Source organism: Topomyia yanbarensis, chromosome 3 (genome assembly GCF_030247195.1).
Source record: "Topomyia yanbarensis strain Yona2022 chromosome 3, ASM3024719v1, whole genome shotgun sequence".
In the NCBI taxonomy this organism is placed as follows: Eukaryota; Metazoa; Arthropoda; class Insecta; order Diptera; family Culicidae; genus Topomyia; species Topomyia yanbarensis.
The window spans coordinates 213,164,251-213,183,103 of NC_080672.1; the positions used below are offsets into that span (position 1 = coordinate 213,164,251).

Here is an 18,853-nt window from a genome sequence, read left to right on the forward strand (position 1 = left end):
ACACCTTGCCAGAGAATGCGATTGGCTGCACGTGGGGCACTTGAACGACGGGCTAGCGGTGGATGCGCAGGACGACAAACGAAACTGGGAATGCCTCCGGAACTGACTGGTGGACGCACCGTCATTAGTCGCACTTGTAGATTGATGGTGATTAACGGAGATCGATTCCAACACGCGGGTTCTACGCTGGAGAAAATCGATCAAGCAAGCAAAATTCGGGTGCTGCGTTGTGGATGCGTGGTCCTCCCAGGCCTTCAGAGAGTCATCGTGTAGTCGCGTGCACAATAAATGCTCAAGGATGGTGCTCCAGGCATCCGTCGGTTCTCCCAACTGGTGAAGAATCTTCGTGTGTCTCTCGAACTCATCTACCAATCCGTGAAGCGTTGCTGCAGTCTCCTTCTTCATGCGTGGAATGTCGAAGAGTGCCTGAAGGTGTCGCTTCTTCAGTAGATATTCGTTGGAATACCGTCCCACGAGAGCTTCCCAAGCAAGAATATAATTAGCGGAGCAAATTGCGATGGATTCGATCAATTGAGCAGCCTCCCCCTTGACGGCTGCTCTCAAGTAATGGAACTTCTGAATAGGTGGAACATCAGCGTTGTTGTGGATTAAAGCCAAGAACGTATCATGAAAGGTCAGCCATTGCATATAGTCGCCATCGAACTCAGGAAGCGAAATAGTAGGCAGTTTAATGCCAGAGAGAGCGGAAGTAGCATGCGGGGGTCGGGGGTTACTAGCGTTACCAGGAAGTGCAGGCAGTTTAGTAATTAATGAAGCCTTTATTGTAAAAAGCCGGGGTTCGAAATCAGCACGGACTGCATCATGTTGTGCCCTACCTTCTTGATCTGTCGCTTCAGTTTCCAGCTCGGTTTGAATTTCCTCCAGAGCAGCCCAAATGCTGTTTAAATGCTCAAGCCTCAATAGTACCTGAGGTTCGTCCCGCTGAGCGTTGTAGTCCACCAGAAATGCCTCAGCCCGACCCAGAGCGCCAATCATCGTAGCTCTCCTTGCAGTCAGCTGATTGATTCGCTGGTTGTCAGCCATCTTGACCAGCAATAAGCGATCGAAAGAACGGTTGTGGTTCGAAAATGCGTCGATCTGCAGAAAAAAGGACCACGGTAGACCCGGAGGATAAACTATTGCAGATTGGAAAGGTACTCACCTTCTCCAAAGCAATCAATGCCTTGAATTTTATATCCAAACAGGAACAGGCTGGAACTCGATCAAGAATTCCAAAATCTTGATCCGAATCAGGAAGCTATATTGTTCGCAGATACACGCTACAATGGCTGCAAGTCGTATCGAAGAAAATGGCGCTAGATGGCCGAGTACCGTAGGTGATCCTCGAGTCTATTCAATACACGGCGCAGGGGCCATAGAGATGGGCGGTCACGTAAGTATCCCTCGAGTGGATCGTAGAGCCAGTATGTGCACTGCCTCGCAAACTACCGGATCCGAAAAACTGTCCTCGTCGTCGACCGTCGAAAGAATTCCAAGAATTTGATGAAGCCTCAATGAAACAGAAGAAACAAATATCTAGAGCGCACCAGAAAGCACAAAATTTCCGTTGGACAGAGACTAACCTTCTGCCTGAAGGTATCAGGCCTTGTATAAATATATTCCAACAGGTGCTTGAAGATAGCGATGGCGACTCTCAGATATCCAAGCGGGAAAATAGACGGCGTCTACAATGGCGACTTCAAGAATGTCCGGCGAGACAAAGTTGCTGTTCAAACGAATCGGCGATGGCGGAATCGATCGTTTGCTAATGGCGATCCTGGTCACGGCACCAATTATGATCGCGCTAAGTGTCCTACGTTGTGGTTTTTTTAGCTCACCGATTTGGACAGCAACGCAGCAAGCAGCAGCTGAACACCGCAGCAGATGGAACAGCAAGCAGCACTTTGAAGAAGGGCAGGAACCACGAAAAACTACACGGTAAGTACTAATTTTATTAACCACTTTTCTTTTATTTTGCAGGTAGTGTTCACAGTTCGACGGTCGGAATCAACTGAATTTATTTTTCCCTATTACAGCTGTTACTATCTATGTATAGGTGACGAAATGCATAGGAAGCAAAATGCCAATGCTACACGGCTAACGTATACGAGTGGGGTTACAAAGTAAAACCTACACCGTTATCAGCTCCCTTTAGTAACATCGCTAAATTTGTACGGTTAATCTAAACATATTGTCTTATTTAATACAGTCATCATCACTAGAAAGCGATTTTGCTGAATATATAACGAAAACGATTAAAATATCCCTTAAAATATCACCATTGGGCATACATGCAAAAATTCTTTAACAATTTTTGATATACTCCTAATTTTGCCGCGTTATACAGTAGGTTCTTAGGTATTTAAAACAAATATAATGAAACAAAAAAATCGAAAAGAAATATTTTGGTTTTTGGCCAAGAATTTGTTCTAGTTACTCCTCTGTGTGTCGTGCCTAACCAAAGAAAACATTAGTTATCCTTTTTTTGAGAATGTCTGCGTGTTTATGTGTGTGTAGATAAGCCTGTGTCATTTAAACTCACACTTATTTCACAGAGATGGCTGAACCGATTAACTTATTTTCAAATTAATACTATTGAATATTTGTAAATCGAACATCCTCGTTCCGGAGTTACAGGTTGAAGATTGCGGTCCCGCATCAAATTCTCATATAAACTGGTAAGACATCATATCTACCTGATGCAATACATATTGAAATCCGTGCAACATGATTTGGATTTGCTTGTCTAGATCACTAATAATCAATCAAAGTAGCTTTGACAACGTTGACTATCTACGATCCCTGGGGAGCTTTCCAAGGTTTTCAAAAACTAGTTTCCGAATAGATTGTATGCGATTAGATGTTCTAATTTGTTTATTTGCGGGTCTTTACGTTAAATAGTCACTGTTCCTTTTGAGATGTGAAGTTGTTTTTTAAGAAAACGTCTGTTCATCCGCAAAGGAAATCGGTGTTGTAAGGATCATATAATGAAAAATCGGTTATATGAAGATGGACTCCGGAACCTTCGTATTCATTGAAATGAAAGCTCTAGAAGTGGACGATTTGATACATTTTTTAATTGTTTATCGATCAATACTAGGACTGCTCTAATGGATTCAGCAAGTGATTATTCGCTATCAGTGTCTCCAGGCATTTACTGGCTTGAAATGGGAAAATATTATTGAGCTCCGTGACATGCTAGTTTCAATGAGAAACTCATCTTCAAATGTTATACAAGTCATTGTTGTATTTTTATTTAAATTACGCACTGAAAATTCAAAAATGGTCATATCCAAAATCCTCAGACTGGACCGAGAGCCGAATTTTGTTATTATGTGATTCAGGCGTTCGAAAAAGATGTCTTACCAACTAATTTTGAATTTCAAGCATTATCCCGGGAAGGACTGATTGAGAAGCATACTTCGGCAATGACAAAAAATATTCGGAATCACTAATAAACTGTACCTCATGTTCAATGGAACATATTTTTTTTTAATAATTATTAAATTTATTTAGGCCCAAATGCGGTAGCTCGACAAGGCCGATTGTTCGTTTTTTTACAATAAATAAAAAAAAACAACTATGTCAAGTTTTTTGTCTCGATTAGACGCAGTTTTCTGCTGCATGTTGAGATCCTTTTTCTAGGGGGCGAAATATTGCCAGTGTTGTCCACTGCAATTTGAGGTTCGATCCGTTTGTCTTCTTTCGCGTTGTCGTTCATGTCCATGTCCTCATCCGTAGTACTTTCCTGCTGCTCGCGGTCAGATGTTCCAGTTTGTGTCTTACTCTTATCGGTCGTTATTGTATGTTCGTATTTCTCGGCATTCGTTTCGTTGTTGTTGTTGCTGGTTGTTGGTGCTTGATCCGGAGATGTTGGTTTTGCAGCTGTTAGTGGTTTAGCGTAAGATGGTTCTGGTCTGATTTCAGTTGGATTGGTTAAGTTTTCCTTAACAGTTTCTACGCAAGGTTTTCCGAGGTGCAGCTTCTTCGTGCAGAACTGGCACGTAGGAATTTGCCCTGGGTACGTGACTAGTGAGTATGAGGGAATTGGCTTGGTCACACGCATTCTCACCACACGAACACCGTTAGGGATGCCCGGGAAAAAATTCCTCCATGTATAATGTGTAACGGAGTCTACTTCTCCGTATTTTTGCAAGCATTTTTTAATCGCGCCGTCAGGGGTACGCGTAGCCAAATCATGGACTCGAACTTCTACAGCGCCGTTCTCGATGTATACGGGAATGCTATATTTAACATTGAACGAAATCAGCACGCAATGTTTGATATGATGCATTTGTAGGGTTTTCACTTCAGCCAGATTGAGTTCCATCTGCACTTTTAATAACTGTTCCACTTCCCGAATGGCTGGTCTTACAGGGGATTTTGAAAAATCAACAGCAACACAGTTCGGCCGCATTTGGGTTGCTTTTTGCTGGGCACCGTCACTCATCACTATATCGCATAGTAGGTATAGGCTATTGTTATATAGACTGCTTGTGTGATAGGCACCGATTGATTTTAGGTAGAATTGACTGTTTCACTTGCGCGGGATGATTTTTTGCTTCTGCTCAGGGCGAGATGTGAAGACAAACTGAATGGAACATATATTCATCATGAAAAAACTCTAATAATGAGTACTAATACAGGTCGTATTCTGGGTAGAAAAAGAAACTACATGTTATGAAAAATGCTTTTTTATTGCCTAAGGATACTTTGCCGTGAGTATTATTCACAATACGTCATAGCCAGTATGTTTAAATGAGGTAAAACCGGAAGCTTCCGATGATATGGCCTGGAAAAAATACTAACTACCGTGCGGTTCCTTCAAGAAGGATTTCTATGGAGACGCATGGTAGTTGGATAGAATTGCAGTGGGAATATCTTACCATTATGTGGTTTTGTTCAAATATAATACCCCTCCACATTTTTTAAAAATATGAAAAAAATCAACAATATACATCAAAAAACAAATTATTAAATGATGAAAAGTTTATATTTATTAGTAATAAAATTGTAAGTAAAGAAACAAAAATTGCAAAAATTTCAAATATTTTTTTAAATCTGAAAAAAAATTCAAAATGTGCCTCTTAACGTAAATAACAATCGTGTTTTTTTTTTTCAAATTTTGCCTATGAAAGGAATTTTTGAAAAAAAAAAACGAAAATCGAAAAAACCACCCTAGCTCCCCCAATATGGCCGCTAAAGGGTTAAAACTTGGCAAAAATATTCTCTAAGCAAAGCTGCTTCAAATGGCTTATTACAATTCCATTTTGGCTTGGGGGATCATTTCACGTGCTTACCCGGCTAGATCCTTTCGGTTTTTTTTGTGGTTTTTGCACTCAAAAAACCGAACAATATACTAAAAAAAATGTAACAATGCAGTATTTTTTAAGTTTAGAGCAAAACTCGTCTCAAATTTTAAGGATTAGCGAAATAAGCAATCTACGAAAAAAGTTTCGAGTGATCAAAGTCACCCCGATGATCAAAGTCACCCCGGTTTACGGTATTTTATAGAGAAATAGAATACAATTCGTTGTTTTTGGTATGACCATCTACTGTTGTTTTTATAGGTTGTTTGCGGATTTATAAATTTGCAGTAGGTTGGTTTTAACGAGAGTGCATTATAAAGGATTTTTGGCAATGTTTGAGGAAATTGAATAGAAATAACATAGCACGTAACATAATACTCAGTCTAGTCAACTTACACGAAACAATATTTCGTATCAATTAACGATCGATGGAATACGTATATATTGATATTCATCCGTTTACTTAATTCATAAGAAAAATGTAAGTAACAAAAGTGGCTTGTTAATTATCGAATACATGTGTTTAAGCGAAATGGTATCTATACATACAGCCAACTTACCCGGCCCCGGGGTAAGTTGGCGGTATGTATAGATACACCATAAAATAAGCAATCAAATGGAGAATCAAATACTTCATGGGTCCTTTTGGAACGTGCCGAATGTCTTTTCAAGAAAACTGTATATTAATCCACATTTGCTATTATATTTCAGTCTCAATATCCCGGAATATTGACTTTGACGCGTACTCCATATTCAATAGCAACTTTTCGAAATTCTTCAGGTAACTAGCCAAAGTAAATGTTTGCTGCATTGACGAGATACACAAGAAAAAGATTTTCTTACTTTGGAAATAAAAATAGTTTTGCATCGTAAATAATGAGGAATTCCACTAAGATCCGTCCGAAAATCTTTAAAATCGTGACCGGCCATCTTAGATTCCAATGAAACTTTACACGTTTCACCGTCATGCAAGACTAAATATTTTCCACAGGTAATAGGATTATTTTGACTCAAGAGCAACTTTTCAAAAGAGCGTAAACGTGCATGAATTTCAAAATTTTTTGTTCGATTACTGTATTTTATACAGCAAAACTATCTGAGAACGAGTTACAGGGAATGAATACTTCTGTCTGAAAAAAATATGCAATGAAAAAAATGTGTCATTTTTTTAAAAAAAAACAAAAATTTATGATAAAAATTTAAATTGCAAAAAAATCCATTTTTTAAAATTTTTTATATTTTGTTACCAAAAACCTAAAGAGAAAAGAAACATTTTGAATGTAATTGCATGATGGAGAAAAAATCGGTAAAAAAGTTTTCCTAACAATAACTTCGTACATGTTTTTAAATTTCATACTAATAGATATACAAAATTGTAATTCTATTACAGAATATAATTCTAAGCACCATTTAAAATCAAAATGCATTTAACAAAAATCTTCCAAAATGCGATAGTTTTCGAGATATTTGAAATTTTGCTCCTTCAAAAACAATTTTTTCGTGTAATTATGCTCTTTTTAAAAGTTATTCGCGTTACCCCATCAAAAAATGTCAAAAATTTAATGTTTATCGTTTTAAAGACGTAAAAGCAACATTTTTAGTGTATTTGGATCCTGGAGAAGCTTTCAATAAAAAAGTTTTCCTAACAACAACTTTTAAAATTTTTATAATTCTTACTATTTGCAGTCAAAAATACAATTTTCTTTTTGAATATGATTCTAAACGCCATTTTAAATCGAAATGCTCTTAACAAAAATTTTCTAAAATGTAGTAGTTCTCGAGATATTTTAACGTTTGTTTTAACAACACAATTATTTTGTTTTATTACGACCTTTTCATAAGTTAGTCGCGTTTCTCCATCAACAATAATAGGTTTTTCAAAAGGCCCGTAAACTTTCCTGCAACTTTCTCTTTGACATCAAGGCGATATTGTGAAACATTTTAAAGTTACATGAAAACAACCAACATATGATTCAGCTATATAGTTTAATCAACAGACCCTATGGTTGAAATATATTTTGGTTGCCGATTTTTTCTCCATCATGCAATCACAATCAAAATGTTTCTTTTCTTTTTAGGTTTTTGGTAACAAAATATAACAAATTTAAAAAAATGGGTTTTTTGCAATTTAAATTTTTTTCATAAATTTTTGTTTTTTTGAAAGATGACACATTTTTTTCAGTGTATATTTTTTTTCAGACAGAAGTATTCATTCCCTGTAACTTATTCTCAGATAGTTTTGCTGTATAAAATACAGTAATCGAACAAAAAAAATTGAAATTCATACACGTAGAAACGTTTACGCCCTTTTGAAAAATTACTCTTGTGTCAAAATATTCCAATTGCCAGAGAATACCATGGAGATTCATACAGCGAACACACCTGCAAAGTTTCGTTCGAATCGACGATGGTCATATTTTGCGGGCGGCCGGTTTCTCGTGGAATCCATCTAATACTGCAAACTTACCCCGCGAGCAGCACTGTCATCACCCTGAATAACACAAAGTGTTTAAAATTTAGCAAATTTACTAGGTATGCTCGAAAACACAATATTGCCCACAACTTCCACAATACAAAATGTTTTGCAACCAAAACACGTTGGATAATGGGTTTCACATAACTTGAGGTACATAACGAGAGGCAGTGCTATATGTCTAATAGAAACGGAGAAAAAGGGATTCCGCCAACTAGCCTCGGGCTCCCCTACTAATATTGGGTTATTTATTGAGATAAATGTTTGGTTTTAATAAATCTCGATCATACGCAAATGAAATTGAAAAAAAATCGCTCTCGTAACCTTCAATGAAGTAGCCAATTCCTAACATGCTCATTAGAAGCCCAATTAGTACGTTTTAAGATTGTGTGTAACATACTGAATTCTTAAAATATGGAATACATGCGTAATTGAAGAGAAATTTGGACCTGAAAAATAAGTTGAAAAATCTGTACGTTATATCGAGGAAAATTGCACGTTATATCGAATGACGCTATATCGAGGGTACGTTATATCGAGGGTACGTTGTATCGAAGATTACCTGTCAATGTTTGTATGTATATTTTATGGACTCCAAAACGGCTGAACCGATTGGCATTTGTTATGGAGCGTGTTTGTGTGCTATTGGTTGGGGATTATCTACCCGCCAGATGGGGCTTCGGAGCAAATTGCATTTTACTCCTATTTCGTTGACGTGAGACGGGTATTAGCTAGTTCTTTATATTGAAAAAGGTGTTTAAATGGCGCCCATGCGCTAATTCGTCCTAGTTTAAAATTTGGGTTGAGGGAGGCACGCATTTTAGGGCAGAAATGCCGATCAGATCGGATCTACGCCAAAAATGTACTACAAGGAAACTATAAGGAAACTATAACAAACAATAAAGAATTTATTTGATTATTTCTTGACATTGACAGTGATAATCTAATTTTGCAGTTCAAAAATTTGTGATATGTTAAAAATTATCTTTCGGAAACAGAATCCAAAATTCTGCAATATTTTCGAAAGTCGGAGCATGCGTCAACTAGCGAAAGCTGCATTAAAAAGAGTTAGATTTATTTTATATTTATTTTATGACTCTATATAAAGAACATCTCAGAGTTAATGTTAAATAATCTAGCAATTATATAAAAACACCTATGTGTTAAACTTTTTCATGATCGATTGTGTCATGAAAAAATTAACATAGCGTACATGTGCAATCGCGACGGAAACTCGATTACAATTACAATCTCAGCTTGTAATGAAAAGTCAATTGAAACCGATTATAATTTAATTTACAGTTATTTTTCAATCGTGCCTTCAAACGGGTCTGTGTCATTTGGCTTACGGTCATTTGGTATAAGGTCATTTAGCATAACGGACATTTGGCATAATGGTCATTTGGCACAATTTTTTAGAATTGATCTCACTGAATGTCATTTGGCATAATTTATTTTATCTCCATGATAACGGTAATTTGGCATAATATATTTTATCTCCGTGATAACGGTCATTTGTCATAATGTTCATATGGCATAATTTCTAATTTTGTGTATAGTGAGAGTCATTTGGCATAACGGATATTCGGCATAACAGACATTTGGCATAATTTTGAGAAGTGATCGCACTGGAGGTCATTTTAATGTTTTTCTAGAGGGAAATATACATAATTTTAGACTGTGCGAGTAGTAAAGTCATTCGGCATAATTTTGAGCCGTGCTACTGCTAAAGGTCGAAATGTGCAGTGCATTTTAACAACCGATGATTCAATATTTCAGTAATTTCAGTCAATAGATCGTCGTTTGACAAACTTGGAGTAATCCAGAAATGATAAAGGTAGGATCGAATGGTATACAATTCGAAAGAACAGCTCAGAACAACGATAATTTTAATTATTGAAACGCTGTTGGGTTAGCTAAAACTCACTAGTCATCATAATAATGGTAACCAAAACAAAACATAGGTCTAATGGATCGCAGTTCTAGTGCGTGGCGTCAACAAAAACCTGTAAAATTTACACTATACTAGAACGTAAGTCATAGACAAATAATCCTTAATTGCAAAAATTATCATACACAAGAAATTCAAAAATGAAACTCAAAAGAACTGCTCATATTTAGAAGAAGGGAAAACCAATTATAAAATGTGCTGACTCGAGATGTAATCAATATCAGGTAAGGGACCATCCATAAATGACGTAGCATTTTTAGAGTATTTTTAACACCCCCCTCCCCTATTGTAGCATTTCGTCACAAACCTCTAAATACCCCCTGGTAATTACGTAGCTTGACGGTAACCCTCCTCCCTGTCCCCGCAATTTCTTTTTTTAAATAAAAAACGTTAGTTATTCCCTTTAAAAAATCTACGTAGCCTGTCATAACCCCCTACCCGCAGTCGTCACACATCATCACAAAATGCAAAGCTCCCCCCTCCCCCATATAATGCTACGTCATTTATGGATGATCCCTAATAGAAAACAACATATTATTAATTAGTGCAGTTTTAATCTTATGGGTCATCCGTTGAAAACTGCACATTCGTCTGTTATACCAAATGATCTTCAGTGAGATCACTTAGTAAAATTATGCTAAATGACCGTTTTCCAGAAGTATGCCAAATTTCCGTTATGCCAACTAACCTACAGAATGATCACTTCTCAAAATTATGTCAAATGTCACCTTATGCCAAATGATATTGGGTTATTTATTGAGATAAATGTTTGGTTTTAATAAATCTCGATCATACGCAAATGAAATTGAAAAAAAATCGCTCTCGTAACCTTTAATGAAGTAGCCAATTCCTAACATGCTCATTAGAAGCCCAATTAGTACGTTTCAAGATTGTGTGTAACCTTATGCCAAATGGCCCGCTTCGTTTAATTTAATAACAGGTATTTAAAAGCGGCCCTTACACGTTCAATATTTTTTGTCAATACTAGAGAGTATTGATGAAGGTATTGTATGTGTAATGGAAAGAAGTTGTATTGACGATGTGGATTTGAAATGGGATTGAAATATTGTAACAATATCGTTAATATTGGTATTGACAAAAATATTGAACGTGTAAGGGCCTCTAAAGATGTAAATGTTTGGTAAGGCGGTAAAGATGTCAGGTTTTGTTTGTGAGCATATTCATTTAAAAAAACACGTGTTGCATGCCATATCTTCATGGGATTTAAATGCATGAAACTCATTTTTCATTGGTACTAATTTTTCGGTATGGATACGATATTTATCTTTTGTTGTGGCTTTAAATCACGGAATTCGGTATGTTACCAAATTGCAACAGTATGCATTTAACGGTTAAATAGAATTGATTTAAAATTGACCTGTCAATTTATCATATAACAGATGTTCGATTTTAATTTGAAAATTTAGCAACTATCTCGATTGAGCAATATCATGCGGTCTGAGAGACTAATTTAATTCACCGTTGATTTGGTTTGGACTTCGATGTGGTTCCATGCAGACTTGAACGTTTTTCTGAGCCACTGTCTCATGTTGTATGTGTTATCAAAAACATTGCAAAGCATCATGTTCTAGATGTTCTCAATCGATATAATATCCGATGTGGGTGATAACAGTTATATGAAATGTCTCATCACACTGTTAGGTGGATTAAAATCGTTTTTCTTCTAGGAAATGGAATCAATTGAAGAACAATGGCGTTCAGAGACTCGGGAGCTACAGCAACTTGTTAGTCGTCTTCAAAATGAAAACCGTAGACTAATAAATGAACAAAATAGGGAGGCGTCAGTAATACAATCAGCTGAAGCTGCAAGTGTGGAAAATTTGACCAATAACGCTTTTTGTATGGATTGTGACTCGTCTAAAATTTCTACATTAAAGCAAAAATTTGATGAACAAGTAGATGTGGTGAGGTCCATGGAATGTGAGCTTCACAACAAAGAGTCTGAAATAAATAACATGTCAGTACAGATAGACAGGCTCAAGTGTACTATCGGCGATTGTCGCAGGCGTCACAAACTATCACAAAACCAAATAATTACAATGTTCGAAGAAAGAGCTGATTTCCTAGTCCAGCTGCAAGACCAACAACATGAAATAGTGAAACTTAGGAAACAGTTAGGAACAGCAGAGAAAGAAAACGAAGATTTGACAGATATGGTGATGGACGATACTCAACCACGTTTTTCAACAGCGGAACTAAAAGAGGTACTCACAGAACGAAATGAACTGAAAATAAGGGTTAATGATTTAGAACAAGAGTTACACCACTTCAAGTACGTTAGTTCTTGCAGTCTAGATAATATCTCCGCTAGTAACATAATGGACCTTCCTGTACAAGGACCGTTACCATATGAGCCAGATGATGCTCCTTGGAAAAAACAATCAGAAAGTGGAATTCGTAAATTGTAAGCAATATTGATGTATAATAGAACTATTCCATTCATAAAAATAGTTTATATTGTTTCAGCTTTCGAAAATTTTTCTTTGACAACAATACCGATACAGCCAAATTTCCGCACCGTTCAATTTCATCTCTTACTAAAATGCCTGTTTCCTCTGGTCCACATAGCGACATTCCAATATAAAGCATTTGTTGTGTACTAGGACAGTTTACATTGGTATAATGTTTCGAATATAACTTATACACATATTTACTAATTTTTGGATGGCTCGGTCGGTTGTATTACTCGTATGTACTGGATTACAATCGATGACTACTAAACTACACCATATTAGATTATTAACGAAATGTTTCATCCAAAACCAGCGTTTATTCTAAAGCCGCGAGGCTCTTTGCAGTATCACGAAGTTGTCTCAGGTTCACTCGGTCTATGGTAGTCGTCAGGTTATCAGCAATAGAGATGACATACCACGTTTGCTGAACACCCAATATATTTGATTGGAAATATGATGCGAATTAAAAAGAAATCAAATAAACATCATGTACAAAAAATCTTTATTAGTATGAATTGAGTTTTCTTGTTTAAACTCTTATGCATAGTACACATTAAAATCGTGGCAATACATCATTCGAACCATCAAACTGCACTGCAATGTACAAATTTAACGGCAGTATTGCGCACATTACTAGGAGCAGCATTAGCAAATCTTTCCGAAAAGCCTGTAAGAAAAAAATATTTCAATCCACACCAACGACGTTTGAAATTATTGAAAAATGGACATTGTCCAAATATAAGCAAAATCATTTAACTTTAATCAGTAAGGGCCTTCGGTTCGTTGAGAATGGTGTGCGAGCGGAAGCAGTGCTCCCAATTCTACGAGGCCAAAAACCGACGCCAGAGAGGTGACTTCCCTTCCGAAGGAAGGTGTTACCTCAGATTTTTCTCACCTCTGAAAAATCTCAACGACCTCGACTGGGATTGAACCCAGACCAATTGGGGTCACGATTACCTCCCAACCATCGGCGCCGTCCTCCCAATTCTTGACTGCACATCTCCCCCTGGGACGGGAACAAGTGTCAAATTGATCCAGTTCTCAAGCGTCAACCGTGTGGGCCTGAATGAGATGGCATGTGAGCGATATGTGAACTAGAATGAGAGCGTATGTGAGTAGTATGGGGAATGAACAATTAAAAATGGAAAAGAAAACATCTATCCACGAGTCCCGTCATAGATCTCTCCCTTTCTTTAGTGGATCTTGCACGAGAAGAAATATTGACAATAAACCAATTGTTGATCGATATACTGCCCATGATCGCATATCTGTCCTATCTTTATGGGACTGAATTGCGATCATGGGCATTATATTAATCATGTAACCACATTTTTAAAATATTGATTCTGTAGAATTCAAATGGGATTGACGTATTGCAGCAGTCTGTTCAAAATTTTTATTGACGATACTCTTGTGTCGTGTGGGGTCGGTTATTAAAAAAAATGAGTAACTCAGTTTTTTTATTGATTAATAAAATATTGCCTTAGCATTCTTGTCGACAGGAAGTCTGTTAGAGTGACTAGTATCGTTTTAATGACTAATTGTTGTTTATAAGGTTACGAGAATTACACTCCCCCTTTGAGTCGCGAAACTCTGTGCGCCAAAGAAGGAATCGATCCCCCAGAACCACTCAGCGAACTTGGATTTCCTCAAGGATACACTTTATTCAAAAGAAAATTCAAACTTAAATTTCTAATCTACTTCCTTCAATTTTTCAAATTCATTTTCTTATAACTACTATATACAATTCTTAGGCCTACTATTTACACTATTTACACTATTCTTCTTGCGATCACTATCAATCTTACCAATTTCGCAGACTCCAAACTGGTTCAGATCCAAAACCTTCCGTCAAATTTACAGTGTATCAAAAAATTGTCCGTACAGGGATTGCTCGCATGCGCAGTTGTACATTAAACACATTAAGTTAAAGAATAAAAACCTTAAATTTGTTTATTTATGAACTAAAATAACTCCTTAATTCTATCAAAACATAAATACAAGAAAAATTCATTCAACTGTAAAACAAAATGAATAAAATAAACATCTCTTCCAAAATCAATGTCAAAGAATTGCCCGTACACGACAAGAAATGTTATTGAACTGACTTAAAATACAAAATTAATACTTTGTATGGCCACCTTTTGCTGCAATTACGCTCTGCAAACGTCTTTTCATCGAGGAAGCCAGTTTTTGGGTTGTTTCAGGTGAAATTTTCTGCCATTCTTCAACTAGAACCTTCTTCAGCTGGTTCTTATTTTGAATCGGATGTTCCCGGATTTTTCGTTCAAGATGATCCCACAAATTTTCTATGGGATTTAGGTCCGGTGATTGGGGAGGATGTGGGAGCGTCGATTTTACATTGTAGAGCAACCATTCCTTGACAATCTTCGAGGAATGCTTGGGGTCATTATCCTGAACAAAGCGAAAATTATCTCCATGGCCCAATTTCCGCGCGCTTGCTTTTAAATTGTTCTTTAAAATGTCAAGATACATGAATCTATCCATGGTAGATTCGATAAATGTCAAGTTTCCTGGACCACTTGCACTGAAGGCACCCCACACCATAACATGTCCCCCACCGTGCTTTACTGTCGGCCGCAGATTTTTCGGATTTAACTCAGTATTCGGTTTGCGCCACACTCTAACCAATCCGTCAGTCCCGAAAATATTAAATTTGCTCTCATCCGTGAATAGAACGTTGTTCCAAAAATCCTCTGGTTCTACTACATATTTTTGAGCGTATTCCAACCGCTTTTTGATATTTTTAGCAGAAATGAACGGTTTTTTACGCGCTACGCATCCTCGGTATCCTTTATCGTGGAGGGCATTGCGTATTGTTTGTGGGTTAACTTTAATGTTGTCGTACCGCAACAGGCTATCTGCAAGCTTAGGAGCACTCTGTTTAGGATGTTCCTTGATTTCACGTAAAAGTATGCGAACGTGACGATCTGTAAGCTTCGGTTTGCGACCTCTTCCGGGAGCAGTCTCAAGAGATTTTGTTTTCTTGAAGCTCTGAAGTACATACTGCACCGAAGATCGTGGGCGATTCACAGTTCCTGCAATTTCGGACAGGCTTTTACCATCTTTCTTCAAATCAACGATCAATTTTCGGATGGCCAGCGGAATTTTAGTGTGAGAATCGGCCATTATACTGACAAAATTATCTAACACGTTTAAATTGCACGAAAAAACTAAAAAACATTGATTTTATCGAATATGCTGTAAAAATCATCAGAAACTTATTCTACAGGACACGACGCGGGTGCTTGTTTCTACCTGTTTGACACATACTTGTTTACTTCACAAAGTTTTGAAACGGTCGTAAGTGTACGGGCAATTTTTTGGCGTCGGTTTCGTTGCTTTTTTGAAGCTCGCAAATATTTTAACAAAGTTATTGGTTTTCAGCATAATTTGACATTTGAACTACAAAACGGACTGCAATCTGCACCAAATGGCCTAAACTATCAATTGAGGAGAGTCCCCTTAATACATTTTTCTAATGATTTATTATTGGAGTAAATGCTGTACGGGCAATTTTTTGATACAGTGTAAATTCAAATTCAGAGCTATTGTGACCTTTGCCACCCTTTTGTTAGCTCTTCTATACCAAGAACAAACTTTACTCTCTATCGATTTTTTTTTCAAAATCGACGGCTCTTTTATATTAACGCTCTTCTATACAATTTCCAAGACGGAAACCCTTCCAGAGATGCAGTCAGGTTCAACCGTCATTTTGGTTTTTTTTTTGAGAACAGACGAGCTTGTCTGCGCGTTATCATCGTTATCATCATTATCATCTGCTTCATCGACGGGCGAGTAATAACGCTCGATGTATGGTTGTCTTATCTGGCTTCGTATCTGCTATCCTGCTGTCATGTTTGTTCGGGTGATTTGGTGGTGATCGTCGATGGTGATCGCATGCATTTTATTTTCAGGTAAGTATTTACATTTCCCTTTCCTTTCTATCTTTCCGGATAATTCCTAATCTAAATCTAAGTCTAAATCCCTCCTTTAAATAATCCCTTTACCAAATTCTTATAAATCTACTAAAACACTAATCTTTTTGTTTCATGCTATTTTTTAGGCAAAGATGGTTCTGCGGCCCGCGAAAAAACGAAGCGGTAGCTTACAATACCCCTCAACTTCGGAAAATGAAATTTGTGTAAACTTAACTTGTTTGTACAAATTTCATTGCGATTTCAGAAGAAACTATGCATTTTACGGACGACTAATCAGACTACTGGATGCTCATCTTACATCTTCCAATTTAATCGCGACAATGCAAAGCTCTTCGCGTATTTTTCTATTGTCCAGATCATACCAGTGAAGGTGTTCCGACTGGAGGAACGTGGAGGGCTGAGTCACGTTACAAAATTCTCTGGGTTCTTCGCGGACTTCAGCTGGGATTCTTTTTCCTTCCGGGTGGACTGTATATTTGAGAGCAATCGCAATGGCCATTTGAGGACCGTTCCGGCGATGCTCGAACGAATGACGCTGACTGGTGGCGTATAAAAACTAAATGAAAAACCTTGTTTCGATGACACTAAATTTACTCCTTTATTAGGTTGCTGCTGCTTCGTGGTTGAAATTGAACTGATGATGTTACTGCTTTGCAGCGCAAATTTATATGCTAGCAGGAAGGAAATAAGTCACATCATTATTAATGCATCAATACATTAATACAGCTACGCTGATACACGAACAGTGCAGTGCGACACCGCTCAATTATCGTTGCGCAAAGGGGAAACAGTATATGCTGTGACGGATGGAACATACTCCCGCCGGTTGGAACTACGTGACAACAGATTCGTCGTCGGATGGAGATGCGATGGAGTTGTCTTCGATGGGAAGAACGGAAAGCTTGTTGACTGGACGGCGGAAAGTAGAACCATCGACAAAAATATCCACTACTCGAACTAGGCCTTCAGCATCAGGGTGGACAGCGGTGATATGTCCCAGCTTCCAGTTTAAAGGTGGCTGTGTCTTGTCGTGGAGAAGAACAACCATTCCGGGGCGTAGATTCGGCATCATTCTTAGATTCTTTTTCCGTGGCTGCAACGTGTTGAGATAATCCCGTCTCCAAGCACGCCAAAAGTGCTCACGCATGAGCTGCAAATGCTGCCATCGACTCAAACGGTTGGCTTTGATGTCTTCCAGAGAGGGCTCGGCTGGTGTGATGAGCGGACGACCTATCAGGTAATGGGCTGGTGTAATCACTTGTGGATCAGCTGGATCGGTAGAGATACTGAATAGAGGGCGAGAATTCAACACGGTTTCTATTTCCGTGAGAATAGTTGCCAGTTCTTCAAACGTTAACCGCGCGTTGCCGACGACTCGCTTCAGGTGAGTTTTTGCCGACTTCACAGCCGCTTCCCACAGTCCGCCAAATTCAGGGGCGTCAGGAGGGATGAAATGCCACTCGATTTCACGTGCTGCGCAAAACTGTTGAACTTGATCGAGCATCTGTTGATCTCGAAAAAGATGATACAGCTGGTTCAACTCGTGATTCGCTCCCTTAAAGTTGGTTGCATTATCAGAATGCAACTGCTGTACCAATCCTCTACGACTGATGAAGCGTCTGAGTGATGCTAGGAACGCATCCGTCGTTAGATCAGAAACCGCTTCGAGGTGTACGGCCTTGGTGGTCATGCAAACATACACTGCTAGATACGCCTTAACGAGTTTGGGACGATAGGTTCCTTGCTTTACCAACAAAGGACCAACGTAGTCCACACCAGTCACTGCGAATGCTGGAGATGGCACGATTCGTGATTGCGGAAGATTCCCCATCTGCTGCGTTGTGGCTCCCGGTCTCACACGAAAGCATTCTACGCATTTGCGAGTAATCTGCCGCACAGTAGAACGAGCTTTGAGCGGCCAGTACCGCTGTCGAATTGCGTTGATTAGCGCTAATTGGCCCGGATGAAGCAGCTCGATCTGCATCGTCCTGATTAGCATCGTCGTGATGGGATCCTTGTCGGGCAATATGATTGGATGCTTTGATGCATATGGCAACTTGGAGTAAATGAGTCGGCCTCCAACTCGTAGCAAGCCATCTCGGATGAATGGACGAAGATTTCCGACTCGCTTGCAATTTTTATTGGACTGAAGGCGTTCAATTTCGTCTGCCAATTGAACGTGCTGGGAAATCTTGATGAGCACCTCCGTCGAGCGCTGCAATTCTCGGATGGTCAAATAAGGAGTGAGAATACGGTCGAGGAAATGCTTCTGCTGGCAATTGTTGACGAACCTCAAAACATATGCCACGATGCGTTGTACCTTGCGAAAGTTGCTGAATTTAGTTACAAACGGAAAGAGTTCGACCTTCACAGATGCAGGGCTTGGAAATCGAAGCACTGAATAGAAGCAGGCATAGTTCATTCTCTCAAACACTCACGAGTGTATGCATGCTTACCACTGCTCTCAAAACCACCCATCGTGTGTAGTCTGTATTCGGCTATTTTTTACCTTCGTGAATGTGTATATATGATGAATATATATTCCTTTGAAGCCATCTGCTGTGCAATGCTTCGCAGGCGCTATTGAGCCGTGAAGCAACATCATTCAGAGAATTTTTTTTGCCGATAAGAGAGGCCTACTATACAGCTCAGTTCTCTCTCATTTTCATGAGATTGCGATGGTC

At 38.4% G+C, this 18,853-nt stretch overlaps 2 protein-coding genes across 4 annotated transcripts in view; one reads left to right on the plus strand and one right to left on the minus strand.

The window, feature by feature from the left end:
- Positions 1–12,706, plus strand: part of LOC131693126 (RILP-like protein homolog) — a 280,607-nt gene extending 267,901 nt beyond the window's left edge. Inside the window, exons 2-3 of one of the 3 annotated variants that reach the window (XM_058980697.1) lie at positions 11,422–12,158; positions 12,221–12,703. In XM_058980697.1, coding sequence (XP_058836680.1) covers positions 11,422–12,158; positions 12,221–12,338 — 855 coding nt within the window. In that variant the 3' untranslated portion in view covers positions 12,339–12,703. Of the gene's footprint in view, positions 1–11,421; positions 12,159–12,220 lie in introns of all 3 variants that reach the window. The other 2 variants (XM_058980698.1, XM_058980699.1) reach the window with 2 other exon arrangements.
- A 4,295-nt stretch (positions 12,707–17,001) lies between these two features.
- LOC131687625 (uncharacterized) lies at positions 17,002–18,591 on the minus strand. Its single transcript, XM_058971710.1, has one exon. The coding sequence runs from the start codon at positions 18,589–18,591 to the stop codon at positions 17,002–17,004; it is 1,590 nt and encodes a 529-aa protein (XP_058827693.1).
- Positions 18,592–18,853: the final 262 nt, after the last annotated feature.

What these genes read in the sequence shown, in the direction of transcription:
- LOC131687625 (XM_058971710.1), bottom strand. Translation starts at nt 18,591, where the DNA reads ATGAACTATGCCTGCTTCTATTCAGTGCTTCGATTTCCAAGCCCTGCA.